The sequence below is a fragment of the Calypte anna genome, chromosome 2 (assembly GCF_003957555.1).
Source record: "Calypte anna isolate BGI_N300 chromosome 2, bCalAnn1_v1.p, whole genome shotgun sequence".
In the NCBI taxonomy this organism is placed as follows: domain Eukaryota; kingdom Metazoa; phylum Chordata; class Aves; order Apodiformes; family Trochilidae; genus Calypte; species Calypte anna.
This window is the reverse complement of record NC_044245.1, coordinates 100,422,136-100,446,877: the sequence shown is the minus strand read 5'-3', so window position 1 is coordinate 100,446,877 and position 24,742 is coordinate 100,422,136. Positions and strand designations below refer to the sequence as shown.

Here is a 24,742-nt window from a genome sequence, read left to right as displayed (position 1 = left end):
ACTAGAACTGATATGTTTTTGGCAACACTTGTGTTGATTCAATTTCTGTCAGGTAGGTAGAGGGAGAAGAGAGAGAACAACTGTAAATGTTTTATGAACATGTAGTGAGCTTTTGAAATCTCATAAATAATATCTTTAAATGTTTATCTGAAGTTACTTTTTTCTGTATACTGTCATCATTTCTGATACTGCTGGAATCTGATCCATGAGTTCAGAACTCTTGTAGCATCACTATACCAGCTTTTCCACTTATCTTAGCACAATTTTGTATCATATTTCATTTGGTTTTCTCCCTTACAGCCAGAATTAATATCTGGCCTTTGTTAGCAAAATACATGCTTTTCCTCATCACTTTGCTCTGGTTTGTTGAGCTTTTTCCAGTTAATTCTTTCATCCTCTACCTTTCTGAGCACAGTGGCAATCAGAGAAGTACTTTAATTGTAAAATCTGTTTCCTCTTGATCCTCTCCCTCACCCCTGCACATATGCAGACTTGATAAAATGTAGAATTATTTTTAATTATCTTTAAATCAGCTTTTTATTTAAATTAACTTTAAAATTTTAAAGATTTAAATTATCTTTAAATCAGCTTTATGCATCATATAATTTTCCAGACTCCCTGACCATTGATCTAGATTACAGTATTATTTTACATCTCTGAACACTTGCCTCTAGTATAGATCAGAAACCTGGTGTATTTTGAGAGAAAATAAATGTTCCACTTTCAAACGCACTATCTGCTGTTGGAAGCTCACTTGTGAGGATTTTTGGTGTGTGTATGTCACTGCAGATATGTGGCAGTTCTGCCTGCACTTTGAAGGCACTCAGAGAAAAAAAAGTTTCTTCTGCTAGCTGTCTCTGAGCTAATGAGTCTGGAAGGTCCTTTTAAAGTGTCCCCAGCAGGTCCAAGGAAGTGATTCTGCCCCTGTACTCAGCCCTGGTGAGGCCACAGCTCGAGTACTGTGTCCAGTTCTGGGCCCCTCAGTTTAGGAAGGAGATTGGGGTGCTGGAGCAGGTCCAAAGGAGGGCAACCAGGCTGGTGAAGGGACTTAAGCACAGATCCTGTGTGGAGAGGCTGAGGGAGCTGGGAGTGTTCAGCCTGGAGAAGAGGAGGCTCTGGGGAGACCTCATCACTCTCTACAACTCCCTGAAAGGAGGGGGTAGCCGGGGGGGGGTTGGGCTCTTTTGCCAGACGACTTTCAACAAGACGAGGGCATGGTCTTAAGTTGTGCCAGGGGAAGTTTAGGTTGGATATTAGAAAGAATTTCTTTACGGAGAGAGTGATCAGGCATTGGAATGGGCTGCCCAGGGAAGTAGTGGATTCTCCTTCCCTGGAGATATTTAAAAAGAGACTGGATGTGGCACTCAGTGCCATGGTCTAGCAACCGCAACAGTGGTTCAAGTGTTGGACTTGATGATCTCTGAGGTCCCTTCCAACCCAGCCAATTCTATGATTCTGTGATTCTAAGTGTAAAGCTGTAACACCTTTAAAAGGGCAGATATTTTTGCTGAGAATATAGACACAAAGTAGAATCCAGGCAGGCCTACATGTCCAGTTTTTAACACTTTCATTGTCCATCTATGGAGCTGTAGTTCATTTACTTGAAGCTTTATTGACTCAACCATTTGTTGTTTTCAGAGAGGTGAACAGTGTTATATTAGACAATTATTGTCATCTCCCTGTTTGATAAAAATTATACAGCAAACCAGACCTGCCATAAAGGCTTAGAGATAGCATTTTAAGTTTTTTTATGTTCAAGATTGTCCACTGCTTCACACTATTGCTTTCTCTGTTAGCCCGTTCATATTTGAGATTAGCTTTTTATTGTCCACTTTATGATTTTCTACCTGCTCCAAAGGGAGTGGTTATTTTATTCTCTGATTTGATGGTTTGTTTGTTTAGGGGCTCCTGATCTCATTTTCTTAATACTGAGTTTCTAAGATAATTTACTTATTGTCATGGGAGTGTCTAGATAGGTTGTTTGCCCCCAAATCTAAAACTTTAAAGATGTAAAAGGAAGCAGAAGGCATCACGCCTGGGGGTGAAAGCTGCCTCATCCACAGTCTATTCAAGCTTCACAATTTCACTTTTTGTCAGTTATTTCACTTTTTGTTTGCTTTGTTTTGTGGTCCAGGTGATGTATTTGGTCCATTGCTGTTGGGTGCAGGCATGTTCACGAGGACAGGAGGCAATTTAGCTGGCTGAGAAATGGTGTATTCTTGGTTTGGTCAGAGACTTTTTTTATAGACAGAAAGAAAAGATCCATTGACTACTAGGAGATTAAGCTTTCACTGTGTTATCAAAGCCCCCTGATACTGCATGTGATGTATACATCCAGCTATCAGAAGCTTTATTTCAAAGAATAGTTACATTGTATGTAGAGTTAATCAACACAAACACATTTCCAATGTGAAAATGAAAATAGAGATGCAACAGAATTCAGAATACTTTTACGATGAAACAAAATATTAATAAAATCAGTAAATAGTGCAGGGATCAGTAATCATCTTCTGGATTCATGTATTCTACAATAGAATTCATGGTACTATGGCAAGCCAGAAACCACAGGGTTTGGCTGTAAAGGAAAAATGTGTTCCCTTTGCCCCAGCAGGGCCCTTGCATTAATTCTTGTATCTGTTTATGTTCCCACCCAATGATAGCATTGATACTCTTAAGCTTTACAAGTTTTAGAACATCCACATTTAACAGCAAATTTTTGATAGAACATAGATATTGATCTGAGAACTTAGCAGTATATTGGATCAACAAAAATAAAAGAGTATCCAGTGTAACTTGATCTTTTTGCTATGTTAGCTTTTGTTACTTAACCGATTTTGTCCTCTACGATCCTACTTTTTGATAAGGTATTCTTGAGCATTACTTAGTAACAGATATTATAGTTATAGTCTGTAACACAAAATACTTGGAATAAAACTTTTTTCACATTAGTAAAAAAAAAGTGTATTCTCTATCCTATTTACTTTGGTTGCTTTCATCTTAAGTTATATTCCTCATTTAAGCTAATAAATTTTTCAAGATTTAAAACAATTTAACCAAATAAATACAGAAACATACAAAAAGAAGTACATTTGGAGAGTGGCATAGTTATATTGAACTGGATTTATGATGGTTAAATAGATAATTGCAGTTGAAAGAAGCATAGGCTGTAATAGACTTCTGTTGCATCTTGCACATTTGTCGATTTCGTTCCCCTTAGGAATCCAAAAATATCTATGATATGTAGCAAACGCCAAAGAATCTTAATGGGATATGTATCTCCTGTTTTACTTATAAATATTTCAGCTAGCATAGAATTAACCCTTTAAAATGCAGTTTGGCTATCCAAACTATAATTCCAGTACAACAGGTGAGGAAATTGCTTTGCTTGATTAATCTGTATAGCAGACATTATGTATTTTGATTAATGGCAAAAATGTGTAGACTTTCTCAAGTGTTCTAGTTAATTATAAACAAATGCCTAGCTTGGCAGTGGCTTGTGTTTCAAAACAGTGCAATGATGACAGACATTAAAGACTGCTGGTAATTTTCCAGATTTTACTAGCCTGTGTTGATATGAAATGCAGATAATGTTTTATGAAGTGAAAACCAGAGTATTGTGACTAGAAAACAGGCAAAGAACTGCAGAACAAAGCTTCTAGAAGGAACTGAGTAGGTGAAAATGTGAGGTTTTGTCAAATGTTTTGACCTGGTTCTAAAGAACTTAGTATAAATTGCAATATAGATATGAGGGTCAGAAATTCAAGAAGCAGACATAAGCCATTAGGACTGTTCATGACTCTTTACATTAATTGGTCTTTGGCTAATTATTATAATCTTTTTTTTGTTGTTTGTTTTCCAGTGAGATTTTTTGTGTTATTCTCTTATTATACTGTGTATAAACTTGCCTATCCTTCCAACATATACATATATATATAACATGGAAATCTCAATCTGCAAAAGACTTTCCAAAGGGTCATGGCTGTGCAAAGCCTTTATTTGTACTCATCCTTAGAGACTGGCTGTAAAAAGAAACATGGCTTGGCTTCTGTGCTCTTAAAGATCTTATGTATGCTGCTCAGTTCTCTGGATAGGTGGCTGTAGAGTTTAACTACTTGTAGTAATACTTGCTGCAGTTTGCTTATTGGTTGTAGGTGGAACTGGCTTCAGTATGTATGGACTTCAAAAGTTTCTTTTAAACTCTTCCCATAACAGATGTGAAGGTTACATACCCATTTTGATGACTTACAAACTAATACATTTTAAAAGGTTCGTAGGATTATAAATGGCAAAGATAATAGAAAAAAAAATGGAATCTTGATAGTGATTTAGATATAGAATCCCAAAAGACATGAAGAAAAAGAAACAGTGAGAAGCTATTTCATGTTGACAGGCAGCAAATGGTCTAGACAAGTAGAACTGTCATAACATTTATCCCTGTTTTTGACAACTTCCTATCTAGTGAAAAGGGGAGAATCCTTTGCTAACAATCTGGTATCACAAGCTCCTCACTTATTACCAGTATTGGACTTTTTGCAGCATTTGACAGTATTTGAGCAAGAAAACAAAAGACTTCTGTCTTCTTACTGCTAGAGATATGTATGATGTTAGGAGGTATGGGAGCTATTCTGGTACATTCATTTGCCTTCTGTTTGAACTATAAACTCATTTATGCCAGGTTTTATTTGGGATTAAATTTTTTGCCTCACTGCATAACTTGATTTTCAAATTTATGCCCTAGTATCATTTGCAGTCCCTTTGTAAGGCTACTATCTTTTGCTTCACCCGTGGTTTATCTGTTTATTTATTTTAATAAAAAAGCACAAATAGATTGAAAGTTGATGTTTTGCTTTTGTGTCTGAAGCTTGGCTTGTGGCATATTGTATGAAGTTTGAAGTAATATTTAAGTATCAGAACAAATGTATAAATGACTAATTTTCTAATCCTTCCCATTGGAAGTGCTACAGGTGTTATTTGATACACTTTATACAAATCTCTTGTATTTATTAATTTGTTAAGTGATGATTTATATCTTTTGTTATCACTGAGGCAAAATATTAAAGTTTGAACTTGCAAGTTCTTTAATGGATCTTCTGTTCCCACTGTAACATGTAATTGAATCTTATGCACTTAAAATTGTACAGAAAGATACAATGTCCAGAGGTGCTGATTTCCCTGATATACGTAGAGCCAACAAATACTTCCTATAGAAAGATATTTTAGAATGGAGAGCAGTATAGGATGACCTGTATCCAAGGGCAGGGCAAACATAATATGTCTAAAAAGATCAATGGTCCTGTAAGAGAACAAAACTCAAAATTATTTGGTGATTCCATATAAAATTAATCTCTTTTGATAATTATATGGTTCCAAATCGCAGGTCATGGATCTCAAATATTAAGTAGGACTAGATACTAGGAAAGCTGGACTTCAGTTAAGAGGTTATATACCTCTCCTATTATCCTCCTTTTTTGAGTATGTATTCTGTAATGCCAGTTACAATGGTCTAGGAAAATTTAGATTTTTAAAAGATTTTTTTTAATAAAACTGGATTTTGTCTGCTACCCATTTTAATGCAGCTTGGCCAGGCTAAGCCTAGTGTGCGTATGGTCTGATAGCAAAGATGGGTGGCTCTGAAGTTTAGTTTTGTTTGAACAGATGCAGAATTTACTTTAATATGGACTGAAATATCGGACTAGGGTTATATTTGTTTTCCTGAATAGGAAAGATGTCATTCTTCAGTGAAGTGAAACATCAAACATCAGAGAAAACAGATTTTTTTTTAACACTCCATTTAAAAAAGCTGGAAACTTTTTCATGAAAATGAAAAGCTTTTCCGTTTTCTTGTAGATAATGTTGGATTCTGTTCTTCTAAATTCATGATGTTGGATTTTTTTTCTTTCTCCAGCTTGGGATAGTGTGAGCTTTGATAACATGTTATTCTTTTCTCAATTGCTTGGAAGAGAATGGGGAAAAGAGAGGAAATAATACTGTTTTCTTTCTGAGAGTTTGAGCCTGTGTGTAGATTGGCTTTTTGAGGTACATGTGCTGTATTGTACCAGAGATGCTGATCCCACAAGCATCCAGGCTGATACCCTGTTGTGGCACAGCACCTCTGGGACTGTCTAGTCCATCCCTTATCTGGAAACCAAGATACAAACATGGGAGCTGATGTTCCCACATTTTTCTTCCAACATTCAGGTTCTCAGGCATGGAATAGTTTGTTTCTCTTAATCATTCAATCTTTTGATGTTCTGATTTTTACTGCATTTTATTTTCCTGGTTTGTTTTCAGGTATCATGATGATTTTGTCATAGTAGAAAAATTGCTGTTCTGAATCTGCTCTTTTACCCTTGGGATTTTATTTTCATGGCAAGAAAATTTTATGCTCTCTCAGAAAGTTATGATTAATAAACATTTAATCATTTGTATTAAAAGACATTTTAAAATTACATGGCCTGCATTGAATCATGTTACAGTTATCTATTATCTGCATGCCTTTTTTCATTTTTATCTTTATGGGTATTTTACAGGGTGCTGTACTTTTGATGAGCCTCTGGCTTCCTGTGGCTACAGCCAGTCAGATGATGATGATCTTAACTGGGATCAGGTGAATGCACCACTAAAACCGTCCTCAGGACAAGGGATGCCATCAGGTTGGTCTTTCATTTTGATTTGTTTCTCTTTGATGTTAGCTTATCTGTTTATTCAACATTTCTTGACAGTACTCTTGTTAGAATGCTACTGTCTAAATCTGTTTAATTGTAATGCTCAGATCCTCCAAGTGACTTTTTATGAGGGATGTTTTGCAAATCAAAGGTTTTCCTTTGTGGTGTGGTGAACAATAAGGTTAGAGTGTAGAAGGAGGAACATGGTGTCTTGAAGGAAGGCAGAGAGAAAACAGAATGATGCCATGAAAACAGGTATGAAATAGTACTAGAAGGGGGCAGACAGGTCTACTCAGGAAGACTCAAAGCAAAAGGGAATGAATAGCCTTAGGTATGTTCATTGAAAGAGATATTAAAGTGTGTTCTGAAGAGATATAGGGAGTGAAAAACAGTTGTGAGAAGGGGAGAAATGGTATCCTGAAACAGAGCCTTAACATTGTTTAATTTGTCGAAAAGGCAGTAGCAATACTGTTATTTGATTTATTATTTAGGCACTGTATGCAGTTGGACCTAATAGCAACAGCTATTCCTTTACCACTTCACCCATACAAATTTGTAAAATCTGTTGGTTTTAAAATATTAAGTAGCCTAAAATGTATCAATTATACTTTTTTTCATCTTTTTATCTAGGCATGTTGAGAGTTCCCTCAGTGTACTATTATCTATCCCCTGGGGAATGATTGCCTACAGCCCAGCTCAGCATCTTCTTTGGCTTTTAATGACTGAGCTTCCTGTGACTGTTGTTACACAGAAGTGGTCAAAATAAAAAGACAGCTTGTAAAGTCACTGGTTATAGCATCATAGGCCTTCTGCATTAGCCTCATAATGTAGCATAAGCATATCCAGCATGCTCAAAAACATTGCAGATGGATGCACTAGTGTTTTGCATCCATTTCAATTAGTTCATTAAAACACCTGTAATGTACTTTGGCATTTGTGTTAAATCCCTTTAATAGTTGTCCTTCCCAATAAAATGTTCCTCCCTTATTTTTGGGTAGTGCAATTAGTAGATAACCGGTGTGAATCTTCAGCAGTGACTGTAGAAAAGAAACCTTGATATATGCACTAATCACTATGCCACTTAATAATGCTCTAAAGTATGACATGCACTAATCGGCCCTAGATATCATTTGCTTGCAAAAATGTTCTCAGTGACCTTCACTGTAGATTTAGCAGTATTTTCATGTGTTGTGGGCAACATTGTATCTGGAAGTTGGAAGGCCTAGAGTGCCTTTTCCTTCATCACTTGGTTTCCTTTGGCAAAAGAAGGGCTTCCAGCTTCAAGATGAACATTCAGTTTGCCAGAGTCCCCTCACTTGCATTGTCATGCTGAGTTGAGTTCATCATCCCAGATAACAGAGGTTCTTGCAGATTCTTTTTTTAAACTGGATCTTGTCCAGTGGCCTTGGCACACACTGCAAAAAAATTTCTGGACTGCTTCAATAGTGCTTAATGCTGTTTCTCAAGTTGGAACTCACACACATAGTTTATCAATCATCTTGGCTTGTGGTACAAGCTGTGCATTCTTTTTCTCAATCACACCACTGGAAATTCTCTTTCTATTCCAATTCATTATTTCTCTCACTTGGATTTTGTAGAAGAGATGTCAGTATATGTTGTTCAGTCTTCTTGGCAGATAGATGAGGTTCAAACTCTGTTATTTTTTGTGATAACCATAAACTTGCAGATTTTTTGCTTCGTTTTGTTTTCCCAGAGGCAAGGGTCCAGGCTAACTAGGGACTGGTATTTTATGGAGGGAAAAAAGGTATCTGTATAATATTATTTATCAGATATCGTATGACTTGTTTCTTGTTTTCCTGCCTTTTTATCAGAAGACTAAAATAAGGCTCTGAAGATCAAGTAAAGTGATAATAATTTGGAAATAAATTAAGGTTAAGGAGTTCTATTTCTGCCCATAAAGGAAGTGAAATATGCTTTGGGAGTCTTGGGTCAGAAGATGAACGAGTCAGTCTGAGGAGAGTTTTAGATATTGGTGCCTTAAAAGGTCAAAAAGCCCTTTGAGAGGGAAAGAAATGCTCATTTTTTGCAAATGAGGAGCTCTGTATCTAAGGGTACTATTCCGTTAAGTGGTATCTAATCTTTCCTCATCATTTCATCTAGTCAGTTTCTTCCTGTTCTTATTCAAATCATCATCTTAATGATTTTAATTAGTTTTCAGTTAGCCTTATCCAGAGAGTTATGGGATACACTTAAAAAATTATTTCGAGTAGTTTGTCATCAGTTTCTGAGCTACATATTTTAGAAAAAATAACTTTGGATAATAATGAATAGAACATCTTAGATTAATGGTTTGTGGGGAATTCTTGGCTTGAAAGAAAAATGCTTTATGCAACAATGTTGTAATACTAAACTGAAACAAGAACTCTAAGTTCAGTAGTCCCTTGTCAGTACAAAAAAATTAATGTACATAACTTTCCTAATTTCAGGCAATATGCTTCAGTGAGTGAGTTGATGTCAATATATAATATTTTGTATCATTTGGTGCCAGTCAGGGGGAAGCACACTTATTGTGGCATTTGATTTATTTTAACCCACATGAGACTGTTGAAAGCATAGCTATGCTTCAGAGAGAGAAACATTTTGGCTTGATACATTATTTCAGTGGGACAAAAGAAATGTCATGTAACATTCACATGTATGTGCACATGCATTAGTGTACATACGATCCATGTACATGCTAGTGAACATTAATAGTTCTTTGTGAGATCCAGCTTTAGATGAAAATGGGTAAGTTTTCTCAAAGATAATAATAAAAAGGGTTTTTTTTTGCAGTCACAGTGTAGAAAAGGATGAAGTCATTGCTACTAAATTAAGTAGGGTGCTAGCACTCTAATTTTCACAATAAATGTAAGCATGACCTTTAATGAGTCAGTACTAATTTGAAATTGTGTTAACAGACCCAAAGAGCAATGACATGTATATATTTCTGTGTATATTTGTATGGATTAAATGAGTGTTTAATCCACTGCTCTTCTGTTGGAAGTGTCCTCTGAGTCAGATGGAGGAAAAGCTGTAGGAAGAGTGGCTTTTCCTGTTTCTCTGTCTTTCTCCTTGTGTTTCTGTTCCAAGAATGTGTTTATAGTACTGTTCAAAACTGTAATTATAGGAACACTTAGTCCTTATTAATGCCATCTTGCATAGTGTTATAGAACAGTTACAGTAGTTTGATATTAATGTGTTTATATAATATATGTTTATGATTCTAGCTGACTGTAAACTTTCTAGCTGTAGTCCAATAAAGATGTCTTCAGAAAAATATGCCCAAACAGTAGATTACTCTATTGGCAAGGTGCTGAAAGCAGGGTAGAGGGGGGCTACAGGACCAGCCTCTATGAGAAGAAACTTCTCATAGTTTGTTCTATTTCCAGCCAGCTCCAATGGACCCAACACACAGGGCACAGCTTTGTAAAACCAAAAAGCAGCCACTAACAAGCACTAGACTCTACTATACAGTAAGGCAAGCAAGCCTCATGGCAACCACAGAAGCCTGCTGATTAATAGCCAAACAGCACTAACAGCTATGAATTAAATCGAGCATATTCCATTCTAACTTGCTATCTTGAACCTTGCAAGCCCCACTTTGGGTGATAAAAAGGATTTTTTTGGCTTAACCCAGCAGGCAACTAAGAGCCACACTGGTGTCATCTCTGGGATAGTGTGTTAAAGAATGGGTAAAAAAATGCTGGTCAGCAGCAGAGAGAGAGAATATTGATAAAAAATGTGAAAGAGCCCTGCAGACAACAAGGTCAGAGAATGAGGTATTCCAGGTGTCAGATTCCCCTGCAACCTATGAAGAAGACCACGGTGAAGCAGGTTGCCTCCTGCAGTCCATGAAGGATCACACTGGAGCAGATATTTGTGCAGAATGCCATGAAGAATCCCATACTGCAGCAGATGAATGTGCCTTGAAGCTCCAGCCCGTGGAGGGCCCACACTGAAGCAGGTTTCTGGCAGGAGCTGCAGCCCCTGAAGAGAGGGAACCCATGCAGGGCAGGTTTTCTGGCAGGATCTGTGGCTGGTGGGGACCCCACAATGGAGCAGCACAGTCCTGAAGGAGTGTACTTTGGGGTAAGGAACCACATTGGAGTGACCCCACATTGAACAGGGGAAAAGTAGGAAGAGGAAGGAGCAGCAGAGGTGAAGTGTTATGAAATGACCAAAACCCCTGTTCCTCACCCTCCCTGTGCCACTTGTAGGAGAAGAAGTTGAAAATTTGGGAATGAAGGAGTGAAGTTGAACCTGGGAAGAAAGAATGGACAGTATTTTAGTTTTCTCTTTGTCTCATTACCTCTTGATTTGGCTTCTTTTTATCTTTGCATCAAATATGAGCTACTTACCTGAATACTTTTCTTTGCAACCTCATTAATTATCTCATATTAGCATAAGCCCTGTGATAATGTAAATAGACATACACAGTCTTCTAAATCTTTTCCTGCATTTCTGATTTTTGGTTGATCTCTCACGTTGATTTCTGTCTCTGACCCATGCCTATCATATCCTCACCCCACAGTCTCATTTATGCTTGTGTCCCATCCAATTCATTATGGCCTGTCAGCAATAAGGCATTGTGTTATTTCCAGAATATTCTGGTACTTAACATTAAAACTCAAAACTGTTGCTTAAGCCAAGATGTTTATTGGAGGGAATGCAGGATGAGTGCGTGAGACTAGAGTTGCAAAGCCATCTCTCTGACAGCTGACACTGTATCCCAGAAGAGAACAGCAGGACCAAGAGCAAAATTGTGCTGGTTGAATTAAAGTTATGGCAGAATTAAGCTGAAGAATTAATATGTGTGTAAGTATACATATGGACACCTACACATGTATGGATGGATGCAGGTTTACCAGTTGAGAATGAGTGGCATACAGACAAGAATGAGGAGAAGAGAATGCAGGGTCAGAGCTCTGAAACAGTGAGTTAGGTAAGATTTGGAGTAGTTTGGAGGAATAAACAGGAAAATAGCTGAGAAAATTCAAATGAGTTAAAACAGCACACAAAACACAGAAATATGGAAGCTTAAAGTCAAAACAGAAGCTTTGCAATATTTGAATGCATTGTGTTAGTGTATAAACTAAGTCATCACTGGCAGTGATGCAGTTAGAATTTTACAGAGTACTGTAAGAAATGCAAATATTTTCAAGACTCTGCTCTATTTATCATTTGCTGGATATATACTTTTTTCATCTCCATGTATTTTGTTACAAAACACTGCTCAGTTGTGTAAAATCTTTCCACAAGTTTTCACAGTTCCAGTTGATTTCTAAAGGACATTAGCATCATTTTTCCTTGATGCAGTGGTTGGTTTGATATCACCAAAAGGATGCCACTGCAATGAGTCACTGGCATCAGCCTTTCATTCATTTTAGAACGCATCGAAGTCAATTATAAATTAAATCTTCTCAGGCTGCCATTCAGTGCATTGAAAGGATGTTATCAGCAATGGAAACCTCTGTGTTTAATGTAGTGCTGGTCAAAGCCAGAATGAGGATTCAGTTTGTGCTGTTTGAGGTGATAACATATAATTCTCGTGGCCACATGTAAATTTTTGAATGGCCTACCATGGTGACTTGCATCCTGAACATCTAGCATAGCTTGGTGTTTAGCAATGTCTATTCAGTGTCTGCAGAAAATGCCTATAATGCTTACATTAATTATTCTTTGAAGTAGCCTTTTGATACCTAGTTAGAAGACATGCAGAGCTAGGAGATGTTCTATCAACCAAGGTACTGATTTAAATGAAATTTAATATTATAGAATGTGAAGTAGTTGTGCAAAAATGTACATTTTTGTTTAATTGTGCACAGAAGAGCTGGGATCCATTTTAAAAAGACAGATAAGCTTAGTGTCTAAACTTAAGTCTATGTTGAACCCATCTGCTGTGTCTTTCCACGTACAGTTATAGTACTTTGACTTCCCATAGTGACGAATATTTTAACATTAAGTATATTTTAGCACTGCATTGTATTCGTGTTCTGTGTTAGCAGGGATACTTCTGTTTATATTAATATAGAAGAGAATTAAGTATGTTTCTTAGAGCTATTTCTCCCAGATTACTTTAAGTAGCTGCATTTTTTACTTCATTTGAATACTATGCCGATATTGTGAAGCACTGTCAAAGTGTGGGAGTTGCACCTTGTTCACTCTCTTCAAGTATGGTACATAAGGTGTTATTCCCAACCAAGATAGTAATCTATTTCAAGTTTTTATTTAAAGCAGTGGGCTGTCTTTAGTACTTGTAATTTTAATTTACCAGGAGGAGGATTACAGTTGTCCTGCTTTCTTATTCATCCATCAGCCCTCTGATATTTGAGTACAAAACCATAGAATGTGATGCAATTCATGGAAGCAAGTGGGAGATGCCACTGTTAGAGATTTGCTAAAGATGCCTGACTGGAAAATATGATAAAGTATGACTTTTATGATGTTTGAGGAACACTCTTCTTCCACAGAAGTCAGACAGGGGCTGGAAATTTATTCCTCATTAAATCAGAGTATTCTCAAAGCAACCTGGAAGATAGAGTTGACTGCTGAGGGTGTTTCTGTGTAACACTGAGTAGTGCTATGCCGTGCTAAGCAAGCCCTCCAGCCTAACTCATTTAACTTGCTGTGACTACACATTTCCTGCTGAGGTTGTATATAACACCTGCCATAAAATATGCTGAGAAGCAGCTAACATCGTAGACCAGACACTGGGGCTAGGTTTGAAATTCATTTCTTGACAACGAAAATGTTCAGGATTACAAAGTTTTACTGTTACACATGGGAAACCCAGGATCCCTCCCATCTTCCAGCCATAGTGCCAGATACTATCCTGCTGGTTAAATGCATCAGCATCTTTCTTCAGATTTCCCTTTTAAATTAAAAGCAGAAATATAGTGAATAAATGGGCTTTTATTGGTTCATTTCTTTTCCCTCCCTAGAGTGTTCATGTGGAGTTCCTTTGGATGAGGCAGGAGAATCCCAACAGGAGGAAGGGAAGAGGATTCACATTTTAAAGCCAGTAAATGCTGATGAAAATATTTTATCTGGGACTCAGGGCAGCTGCCTTTGCTTTACCTTCTGATTAACTCTAATTTTTCAACCTGGAATATTAGTCTGGAAAAGAAAAATTCAGTTACTTCTGATGCAGGCTCTTGATTCAGAAAAGACAAGACAATATACATATATATATATGTATATGCACATATATATGTGTGTATATATATATATTTCATGGGGATGTGCCTGAGACATGTAAACGTATCTCAGGAAATTTTAAATCTGGGTAGCTTGGGAACTCATAGTAATATAAATGAAGTGACACATTCTTTTGTATTAGGCAGCAATACAATTTTTGGGCAAAAGACCAGCTTGGCTGAATGGGGAACTCTTCATGGAGCTCAAGAGGAAAAGAAATTGGGTGATCTCTGGAAGTAGGGTCAGGCTTCATAGGAAGAGTACAGAGTTGTGGTTCATTTATGCAGGGAGAAGACACAAAAGGCCAAAGTACAATTAAAGTTAAAACTAGCTAGTCTTGTTTCAGATAACAAGGGCTTTTAAAAATATTTCAATAGCAAGAAGAGGTCTAGAGAAAGCATAGGACCAGTAATTGTTGAAGATGGCCAGCCATCTGACTTATAGGGATGAAGAAGAACCAGTGATGCACTTTCAGCCTCAGTCATTAATAAACTGATAAACTTTGGGCTGGCCTGGTCCCCTCAGTAATGGGTCTGTGAGTGTAGGAACAAGTGCATTTCCATTTGGGACACTGAAATTTTTAGACACCAGATGTATCAGCTGGGTGTTCACAAGTCCATGAAGCCTGATAGATTCATCCCAGAGTGTGAAGGACCTAGTGGATGTTATGGTAGGACCCTTCTTGGTCATGTACCTAAGGTCTTGGCAGTCTGGAGAGATCCCTGCTGTCTGGAAGCTAGTCAATGTTATTCCAATTTACAAAAAGGCCATAAGAGATCACCCAGAAACCTACGGATTGTTAGTCTATCCTCAGTTCCTGGAAAAAAATATGGAGAAGATTATACTGGGTACTATTGAAAGACATTTAAAGAGTAATGCAGTCATCAGGCACAGTCAACAGAGGTTCACAGAAGGGAAGTCCTATTTAACTATTATGTTATCCTTCTTTGATAAGGTCATGCACCCAGGAGATGAAGGAAAGGAGGTGGATACAGTTTTTCTGGATTTTAGTAAGGCTTTTGATACTGTACCTCACAATATCCTTCTGAATAAGTTGTCCAGCTGTGGGCTAATCATAGTATGCTGGGTGACGACCTGGCAGAACAGCAGGGCTCAGAATTATAGTTAATGAGGCTACATCTGGCTGGCAACTAGTCACCAGCAGTGTTCCTCAGGGCTCAATTCTAGGGCTATTTCTGTTATTATCAACGATTTGGATGCAGGAGTTGAATGCTTCATTAGCAGGTTGGCTCATGATATAAATGGGGAGGTGCAGGTGACTCAGTTGAGGAGGCCTTGCAGAGGGAACTAGATTAATGGCAGTGATTAATGGCATGATATTTAACAAGTTGAAATGCTGGATTCTAAACCTAGGACAGAATAATGCCAGGCACAAGTATAAACTGGAAAAGGAGTGGCAAAGAGAAGCCCTGCAGGAAGGGATCTGGGGATCCTGGTCAGCAGCAGACCCCATGTGAGCCAGATGATGTGTCCTGGCCTGGCAAAAACCCATCCTGGGGGCATCAAACACATCATGACCAGGCACCTGAAAGATAGATTATTCCTCTGGATTCAGCATTGGTGCGGCCTCACTGCAAGTACTGTGTGCAGTTCTGGGCCCCATAATTTAAGAAGGATGTGAATGTCCTTCAGTGTGTCCGGAAGAGGACCACAAAGCTGGTGAAAGGGCTGGAAGGGGTGTCCTATGAAGAGTGGCTGAGCACTTTGTACTGGTCTAGTTTAGAAAAGGAGGCTGAGGAGTGACCTTATTGCTTTCTTACAGATTTCTGAGGAGGGGGAGGGAGAGGGAAGTGCTGATCTCTTCTCCAGGGCATAATGAAAGGACACATGGGAATGGTTCAAGGCTGTGACAGTGTTTTAGACCAGATGTTAGGAATCATTTTTTTACTGAGAGGGTGGCCAAACAGTGGCATAGGCTTTCTAGAGAGGTGGTTGATGTCCCATGCCTGTTTAAGAGGCATTTGGACAATGCTTGTAATAATGTGCTTTAACTGTCAGCCCTGAATTGGTCAGGTAATTGGATTAGGTGATCACTGTAGGTTTCTTCCAACTAAAATAGTCAGTTCTATCCTAGTCCAGTCTGTTTGGTGCTTGTTTGCCTGGCTATTTTCTTCTATTGGAGAATGAAAATAGTCAGCCAGTTCTAGGAAAGCTGTGACCACTTAACAGTTTGTGAGGACTGTGTGAATAGAGATTGTGTCCAAAGGTGCTCTTCCAAGAGCTGCACTCAACTGCATTGCAAGATCAGTAGGAACAGGAGTTAAGCTGGAATTCCTAAATAAGCTTTTTATTGTTTAGTAATTAATCTACTGAGAAAAACCCTCTTAATTTCTTCCAGACTTCAGACCTTTTCTTTCATTCTCACACTTACCCTGTTATATTTCTTCTCATCCATCTTGCCCTTCAGAAACTAATAAAAAGTGGATCAAAACATTTCCTTGCATCTACAGGCTTTAAAGTGTGTAATTTGACTGCCTCCATTTCAGGAGCTAGGTCACTTATTTCCTGAGTTAAAAGTTTGTATTTTAAGTCAGTTCTTCTATACAACAAGATCACAGCCATAGTCACAGTTAAAATGCTACTGAGCTGGAGGTGGGGCTCCATCACTCTTCTTCAGGAGTACAAGCATTATGCCTTAGAGAATAGTTTTCTTGGCATATTATTTTAAGGCTTTTTGCTGAAAGTAAAGAGGGGATTTTTGTCTCAGAAAGATTTATGCAAGATTTTTTTTTAATCTCTTCTTACATTTGTTTAATTTGTTGGCTGGCACTGATGACTGAGAGTATGTTGTTAACAGCTTGAGCTGTGGCTCTAGTAAGAGTGGCCAAAAAGTCATTGATTTGAGTGATTTGAGGCATGGGTCATTAAATGCTGCTTTGGAAAGCTATTTGGCAAACCTGCCATTCATGGTGTACTCTACTTGGTTGAATTTGAAATTAGTTGAAGTATAAGACAACGATAAAGAAAGTTTCTTCCTCATCAATGTCAAAAACCTGGCCCTTATTCCACCCAAACCAATATTTTGATCGTAGTTTAAAGGCAATATATTTTTAGCATGTCCCTTTGTCTTCCATCTTTTACTAAGAATTATGTGATTTAAATTAGTTCATTAATTTTAATCGAGCCTTATAGGAAACACTGTTATATTTTAAAATCTGATACACAGTAGAAGTATCAGAAAAATGTCTAAAATTTTGCAAAAAGCAAAGTTCCTTTACTCAGTTTGTGGGCATAAACAACATCTTTTCAGTGAAAGTAATTACTTCAGCCAAAAGCAGCATGTTTAGGAAATTATGTACAGGCACTGATAGCTTCTCTTTGCATAATGGCTTCAGGTATCCCCAGATGTCTACACCTTTTGAACATCTGCTTGCATTTGAGGATGGTCATGCAGCACAGTATGAGGTGACAAATGTGGTTCCAGAGCTATGTTAATACACAACCCAAAATGGATGAATTGTGTTTTGTATTGTATTTGAAGCAATTGGATTTCCCAATGTACCAAAGTATTAATTCCTTTGTATATGTTTGCAGAATCAGAGTCAGGGAACAAGCAATTAAAAGGCTGTCATGAATTCCATGAGCTGAATTAAAGAGCTCAGTACTTTTGTTCTCAGTATTAAAGCAATATAGTTATTTCCCTCACCAGCTGAAATAATGCATTCTTCATCTTGAAGTCACAACATTTCTAATCAACTGCATTTCAGAAGCACAAAGGAAAAAACATACTGTCTGGACCTCATTGAGGATTTAATGATGTACACAGCCATTTCATTATGAGCAAACAGGTGCAGGTAATTATCCAAGTCATAATGTTGCAGCAGCTAATAACATCAAATATTTGTGATAATTGCATGCAAGCAATTGATCACAGTTCTGCATTCATCACATAACACAGATTTGGAAAGCACTTTCAATATATACATATTCCTATTAGAACATGGAAGCTACAGATCCACTTTTCTCACCAGTAACTTCATATTTTATGATTATGCGTCAGATTCAAACGTGGTTGTATTGTTACTTAAAATTTTACCATTTTGGTTTTCCCTTCACCTTAAAGGGCAGAAAGGTGTTCCACCAAATTTGAGTTTCTGATTTTGTAATACATCTACAGCTTTTAATTCTAAGTGTCACAGTCAACTCTTGTGTCATTCTGGATTCTGATGGAGAACGACTGGGTGGGATATACTTCACAGTTCATTGGTTGCAGTTGTGGCTTTCAGCTCTTCCCAACACACCTGAACATTTTCAGATCATAAAAATGTGAGTGAGTGAAAAAGATAGGTACAAGCTCACAGTAGGGTAAGAGTGAAATTAAGGTGCACAAGTTCAAAACAATGATGGTGGAAACTTGATAGAATTATGGAATGGAACATTGTCACTTATTCTTGGATTTGAGCAGTGTGTAAGTCAGGCAGAAATGGAGTTCTCCCTTGTGCCTGGTGTGATCAGACCACTCCTCAAAAACCTTGAAGGTGCTTCTTTCTGAGTTTTTGTAAAATTCACATCTTGCTGTTGCAAGGAAATGACCCTAAACCCAAGATGACAACTTAAATGTGGGCTATTTAGAAGAGTAATCAACAGGAGAAATCAATCTGTAGAGAGAAATCAAGATTTGTCAGGCATTTGAGAGGGCTCTTGAAAGCAAAATGGCATGTGAAAAGAAGCAGGTCTCTTGTCCAGTCTTTTACCTCTACAGTATTTTAGTGGTTTTCAGTTAATAGGAATCAATGCTAATTACTGCTTGAGTGGAGGCAGGCAACACTGACCCTATGGTTCTCAAATCTTAGGAAGGGTATCTACCACTTAAAAGGATCATGTCACAAGAGAAGACAGGAAGAGAGGACAGGATTTCAGAGAACTATTCTAGGCTCTTGTGTATCCCAGTCAGGGAAGGGTGCATTTCTACTAAGGCTAGCAGGGTACCTGAAGAAAGGAATGTAAAAAAGTGCTGCTTTCATATAAAGTTGTCTTATTAAGCATCTAAACATCACATAAAATGCCTTTGAAAGGTCCAGGCTGGGTTGAGGACAGACCTGTTTTGGGGAGATCAGTGGGATGTTGTGCACCTGCTCTTGAGCTATTGCCTATGGAAACTGATGAACCCAAAAAGCACCATGCAGGACAGTGTGAAGATACTGCCTAGGTTCTGGAAGCACATTTTGAAGCAGCACGAGCAATGGTCATGTGCCTGAAACAACAAATCAGCATGTTCTAGAATAGACTTGGTCAGTGACAGCATCCAAGTTGTTTTCATGCATGCACAGTGCATTATGTGATATGTAAGGTAGCCTGAGACCCTGCAGTTTTGCAGTGGAATAAATTGGTGTACCATGTATAAAGAGATGTGGTATCTTTCAGCAATTATTTTTATTTTATTTTAAATTATATTTATATTAAAAAAAAAGCTTTTGGAATGCACACCTCTCATATGGGCTGTAATCACCAATGAAATGAATCATTAGGATTTCTGCATGTATAAAATGAATTTATTGCAGGTGCAGTCTTCATGAGTGTACAGCACCAGCAGAATGATGACAGGATGCTGTAGTGTTACACATTTATGTCAGTTAACAGTGTCCAACCTCCCCTTTTAATTTGATCATTCTCTTCTCCTCCTCCTTTTCAAGCTGTATAGATATATTGGAAATGCTTCTAACTGTCATTTAATGTCCTCTGTAGCATTAAAGTTTAGATTAGATACATACTTTTCTATCAAATTATTCTCCTTCATATGTGGTAGAGATAATTTTTATTAAATAGCAGTGATGTTCTGACTCAACAGCAACTGGGTCATTAAAAATATTCTAAAAAGTAGATTATTTCTGGAATCTTAAATCTATAATTGTTATGACTTACAGTAAGTTAGCTAGCAATGCACATGCGAAATTATCCAGACATAAAAAAAAAGTTCTGTGGATTTGTTTCACATTAATGAATTTGCCTTCAAAGTTCCAGGAAAAAGCTCCTCTGAGATCTTTTGTTTACCCATATCAATGCTGTTCAAATGAAAATAATCTTTTGGAAAAGCTAGTTCTCCACCTGTAATATGGAAATGAAAATTGATACTGCAATGATGCTTCTATGACTAGAGTGCTGCTATTTATCTTTTGTGTTTGGCAAATAGAACCTATCCTGTTTAAGGAATGTATAGGAAAAACCTCTGGTCTAATCTCAGGTTGTCTGGTTTCTTTCACCGATGAATTTTATTCATATTAAAAAGAATAGTGTTTGAGATTATGTAATGTAAGGCCAATATTTTGTAGGTTGTTTGAATGATGAAACTGTGCATTTCCTTTATTTTGCCATCTAAGAGCCTTTCAACACTACTATAGGCTAAAGCCTAACAGATATCCTAATTTTTTTGCTGCATTTGTGAAATGATGGAGCTTTGTAATGAAAGCACAACTTAACTGTGAAAAGATTTATTAATTTTTGTTGCTTCCTGGTTCTGGGGTTATGTTGCTTGAAGATTCTGTTCTTCCTATTCTGTACAGTGCATGTGCATAATACTGCTTGGGACACTGTATTGAATTACAAGAATTTCATTCTCTCTTCCTCCTTTAAGCTTGTTATGCACACAAAGTTTTTGTGGTCTGGAAGTCTTCACAGCACCTTTCTAAATTTTGCTGAATATTCTAGCCACAGACTTTGTGTTTTGCATCAGTTATCATGTACCAGATTTCTCTCTCTGCCACCTCTAACTCAAGCTGCTTTTTCTAAGCATTATTATTTCATTCCTTAACTAAAGCTTTGTTGGTGTACTGCATTTTAGCATATCAATGATGCACAGTCTAGGGAAGAAAAGACTGTCAAATTCCCTGAAGGATTCTTGGACATCCTTCTTTACTTAATAGTTGCCTGAGCTTTGCTTTGCCTATTAAAATGTGTTCCTTTATGGTTTTCCTCATTTAAAGAAAATTTGATGGAACATTTGAAGATAGGTCTAAAAAAGAAAAAATATTAATATTTATGGCTGCATGTATTCTGACTCCAGAAGGCCTGACTAGCAATTGGATATAACCATGTTGATAATTTTCAATACATTTGCTGAGCCACAGGATATTCTGAGCAAGGTAGATGCCTTTACTTTGAAATGAACACATGAAGAAATTTGGTTTCACTTGGATTCCACACACAAACAGATGCATTACTTACAGTCAAGATAAATGATGTTACAGTCTGCTTTTTTTCAAGGCGTTCTTCAGTATTTAATACAAAGCTTTGTAACACATGCTTCTTTCCATGTTCAGGCTAAATTGTGAAAAAGCATGTTTTTAGAAGCTGATAGTATTTTTTTCTGCAATTTTGAGGTTGCTAATTAAGTGCAAATAGCAGCAGCTGACACCAAGTTTTGCCCTCATCTGATATTCTTCATCTACAGTTGTAAAATTCATTAAACCAGATGAGTTAATTATAGCACAGTAATTAAAAGTATAATTAGTGTTTTTCTTTATTTAGTACGTCCTTTGTTATGGTGTGAAAAAGCATTTTGTCTCAAACATTCCCATGCTCTTTAAAAACAAATCCAAATCTCATTGTTGGAAATGAAATTTTAAAGTGAATTTTGAAGGGTTCTTTTGGAAGAGAAATGTTCTGTTACAGTAAGATGAGAAATCCTGATAGGAGTTTTGAGGATAGCATACTTAGAACTTGAAAAACATGTTGATTTTTAGTACCACATTGTATCTGAGTAGGGCTGAAGGTGAATTACAATTATCCTGTCCATAACTGCCATTGTTTTCACCTGGAACATATTTTCTTATCCTAGGCAAGATACATACAAATAAATGCACACAACTAAAGTTGTGATGGGCCACGTTTTGTGAGTATAGGTTACTTGTAATTCAAAATAATAAACTCTTCATAAGAGAACAGAGTAAAATAATTTTTCTGTGTCATTCTTTCCTCTCTTTAAACCTCTCCCTCTGCCTTCACATCCTTTTTTTCAGTAACAACAAAGAAAGAATAGCCTATTCTGTGTAGCTATTTCACCTTATTTGAAGATTATTTTTATACCTCTGTTACACTGAGGAGGTGCAAGTGTAGTTTTACTTTCCAGTTCCAAATGGTGTGTAAAGATCCCTGTAATATTTTTCCTCTGAGACTTAGATGGGTGTATACTTCTTAATTTTATTGAAGTACCTTTGGGAGAAAAGTTTTTTGTTTGTTTCTGTACAAGCAACACACTGTGTCTTCATATTATACTACTAAAACAGCAGCACTTTCCTTTTGTATTACTTTTAGTCAATGAAAGTGGAATATTAGGTTTCTTTAAGAAACAAGAAGAAAAGAAACACCCAAACCCCAATAAACAAAAACCATTCCCATAAACCAACTTTTTTTATACAATGTATGCAAACAAATGCATAACAATGTAGCATAATATTTAAATATTGATGTGCCAAACATAGAACAGATACTAATTGTTACCACACAAATTACTAAAGGAAAAAACTCAAGGCAGTAAAGCTGTTTGTACCATATGGTTGCATAGTGTTGTGGCAGGCTTTGTTACTAATCTCTTAGTGTTAGTTTCTCTCTAAAACTATTTGTTTTGACAGCTAGAAGTCAGGAAAAGGCTAACACCAAGTCCATATTTTCTCACACCAGGGTTGTTTCAGGCTTCAGGGCTCATAGCCTCCAAAGGACTTCATTTTACCACAGGTGAGATGCCAGCTGCTGGAACAGGTTGACATCTCATCCAACCTAGTGTTGCCACAGCTGAGGTTCTTGCAGTTCTTTATATTTTGCTCTGCTGCTCCACAGAGAGAAGAGAGCAGTTGAAATGTTGCTCAGACATGGAGCTCAAGGGTAGGTTCTTGGAGTTTAGGCCTTAATGAGCTACATTTACGTTTATGGAGAGGGTGATCAGACATTGGAATGGGCTGCCCAGTGAAGTAGTGGATTCTCCGTCCCTGTAGGTATTTAAAAAGAGACTGGATGTGGCACTCAGTGCCATGGTCTAGAAACCGCAACGGTGGTTCAAGGGTTGGACTCGATGATCTCTGAGGTCCCTTCCAACCCAGCCAATTCTATGATTCTATACATTGTGTTGTAACATCACTTGGTTATCTAAGGATGCAGGAAACTTTTAAATGACCAAATCAGCTTACTTTTTAACCTTTTTTATAAATATAAGAAATTGCATCAGAGGAAAGGCACTGTCAGCGCACATACAGAGTAAGATTAGCTGGGGTAAAGAACAAATACCAGAGATATATCTTGAAATTGTCTTGGAAAAGGAGTGCTAGACTCATTTTCTGGTTTCAGGATAGGCACTGGCTTGCTTTTGTTGGTGTCAAGCACACTCCTTAGTTTTCTATTTCACTAAGCACTCTGTCAACAATCAGCCTTGAAGTCTAGTTCAAGGTGCCATCCAATTAATAAATGTTGTCCCTTACTATCATGTCATGGGAGTTAGAAGAATCTGTGCTAGATAAGCAGATGAAAAGCATTTTGTGCTCTGAGTGTGGAAAGTCAATAACTTGTGATCTGTGGTCAGCAGAATTGATAGCTGCTGAAGCAGAATTTTTGGAAGGCAAGAGCTTTTTTAAAAATAAAAGATCTAGTATCATGTTGGAAGACCTGATGTTAACATTAATTCGACTCTAATGCATATTCAAATACCCAGAGCAGATCTATTTAGTATTTTACACGAGTCTCTTTTTAACTAAAGCAATTTAGGGTCAAAATGAGGCCTTCCTGGGTTCGGTCAAATGTACTCATCCTCCTAATCCTGAAACACCTTTCTTTAGCATTTTGACATTGAGCTGATAGCTCCTGCTTTTAGAAGCCTTTCAAGATCATGCTATGCTTTCAGCTTCTCTTTTCTTTACTACATGATCATCCTTAGAAAGAGAAGTAATGGGCCACAGGCTGCTATTTTGTGTTTTGGAGGTACAGTATTCATCCCAGTCAGTTTTGTTGGTCTCTCATTAGCAAGGACCATAATGGTTTTGCTTAAGATAGATAAAGAACCAGCACTTGTCAGTGTAGGGATAAATTTCTTGCATCCATTTTCAATTCATGAAGAAATGGCTCTCAAGCTCTTATACTGCAGGAGTTTAAACTGTGATAGAAGTATTTAACTTTGCTGTGACTGCTTTTGCAGAAGACCTCAAACAATAACAAATAATAGCAATGAGTGCCATCTCATGTAACAAATGTGGTATTTTGAATGTCAGTGTTGCTTAGGATTTAATTTCTTACTGAGTTTTGTATGACTGGGGAAGAAGTACATACATTGCTATTTCCTGTGGATAAGCTGAGATGAAGCCTGGTTTTTAGGCAGTAGTTTTGCACATACTTATAGTTGACCAGCACCTTCCTTCCCCCATTATGGAGCAGCAAGGGCTGCTTCTTAAGGGAAGGGGATTTGGGGACCCTGGCTAAAGACAGGGCTGGAGAGGGGTACTCCCCCAGCACTGCAGGGACCTGACCCCACCTTCCCCATATTCCCAGCACTGAAAAAAAAAAGCCAAAAACCAAACAACAGAGAAAATGTAAAATCCATTGGATCCTTGATTTGAGTTACTGTGCAGCCTCATAGGACCCAAATATGAAGGCACAGTAGAAATGTGTGGACAGTTTCAGTAGCAGTACTGGTCTGTGGTGGCTTAAAGAGCAATTTTGGCTACAGAGATAGTCCTTGCAATTCTTCTAGCCTAGCTTCTGGGTTTCTACGTGATATAACACTTAACAGATTGTTAATAGTTGAAACAATTATTTGCCCATTTCAAAAAAACCAATTGCATGTGACTGTAACAAAATTTCATGCTGTAGCTAGAAAAATTAAATATTATTGAAGGTTATACATTTATGGAATAGCTCCCAAGGATTGACCTTCTCTTCCT

General features: G+C 37.4%; 1 protein-coding gene across 6 annotated transcripts in view; it reads left to right on the top strand.

Moving 5' to 3' along the window:
• Positions 1-24,742, top strand: part of PTPRM (protein tyrosine phosphatase receptor type M) — a 466,786-nt gene that overhangs the window by 108,681 nt on the left and 333,363 nt on the right. For all 6 annotated transcript variants that reach the window (XM_030444842.1, XM_030444847.1, XM_030444845.1 and 3 more), the window contains exon 2: positions 6,531-6,653. In XM_030444842.1, coding sequence (XP_030300702.1) covers positions 6,531-6,653 — 123 coding nt within the window. The remainder of the gene's footprint in view (positions 1-6,530; positions 6,654-24,742) is intronic.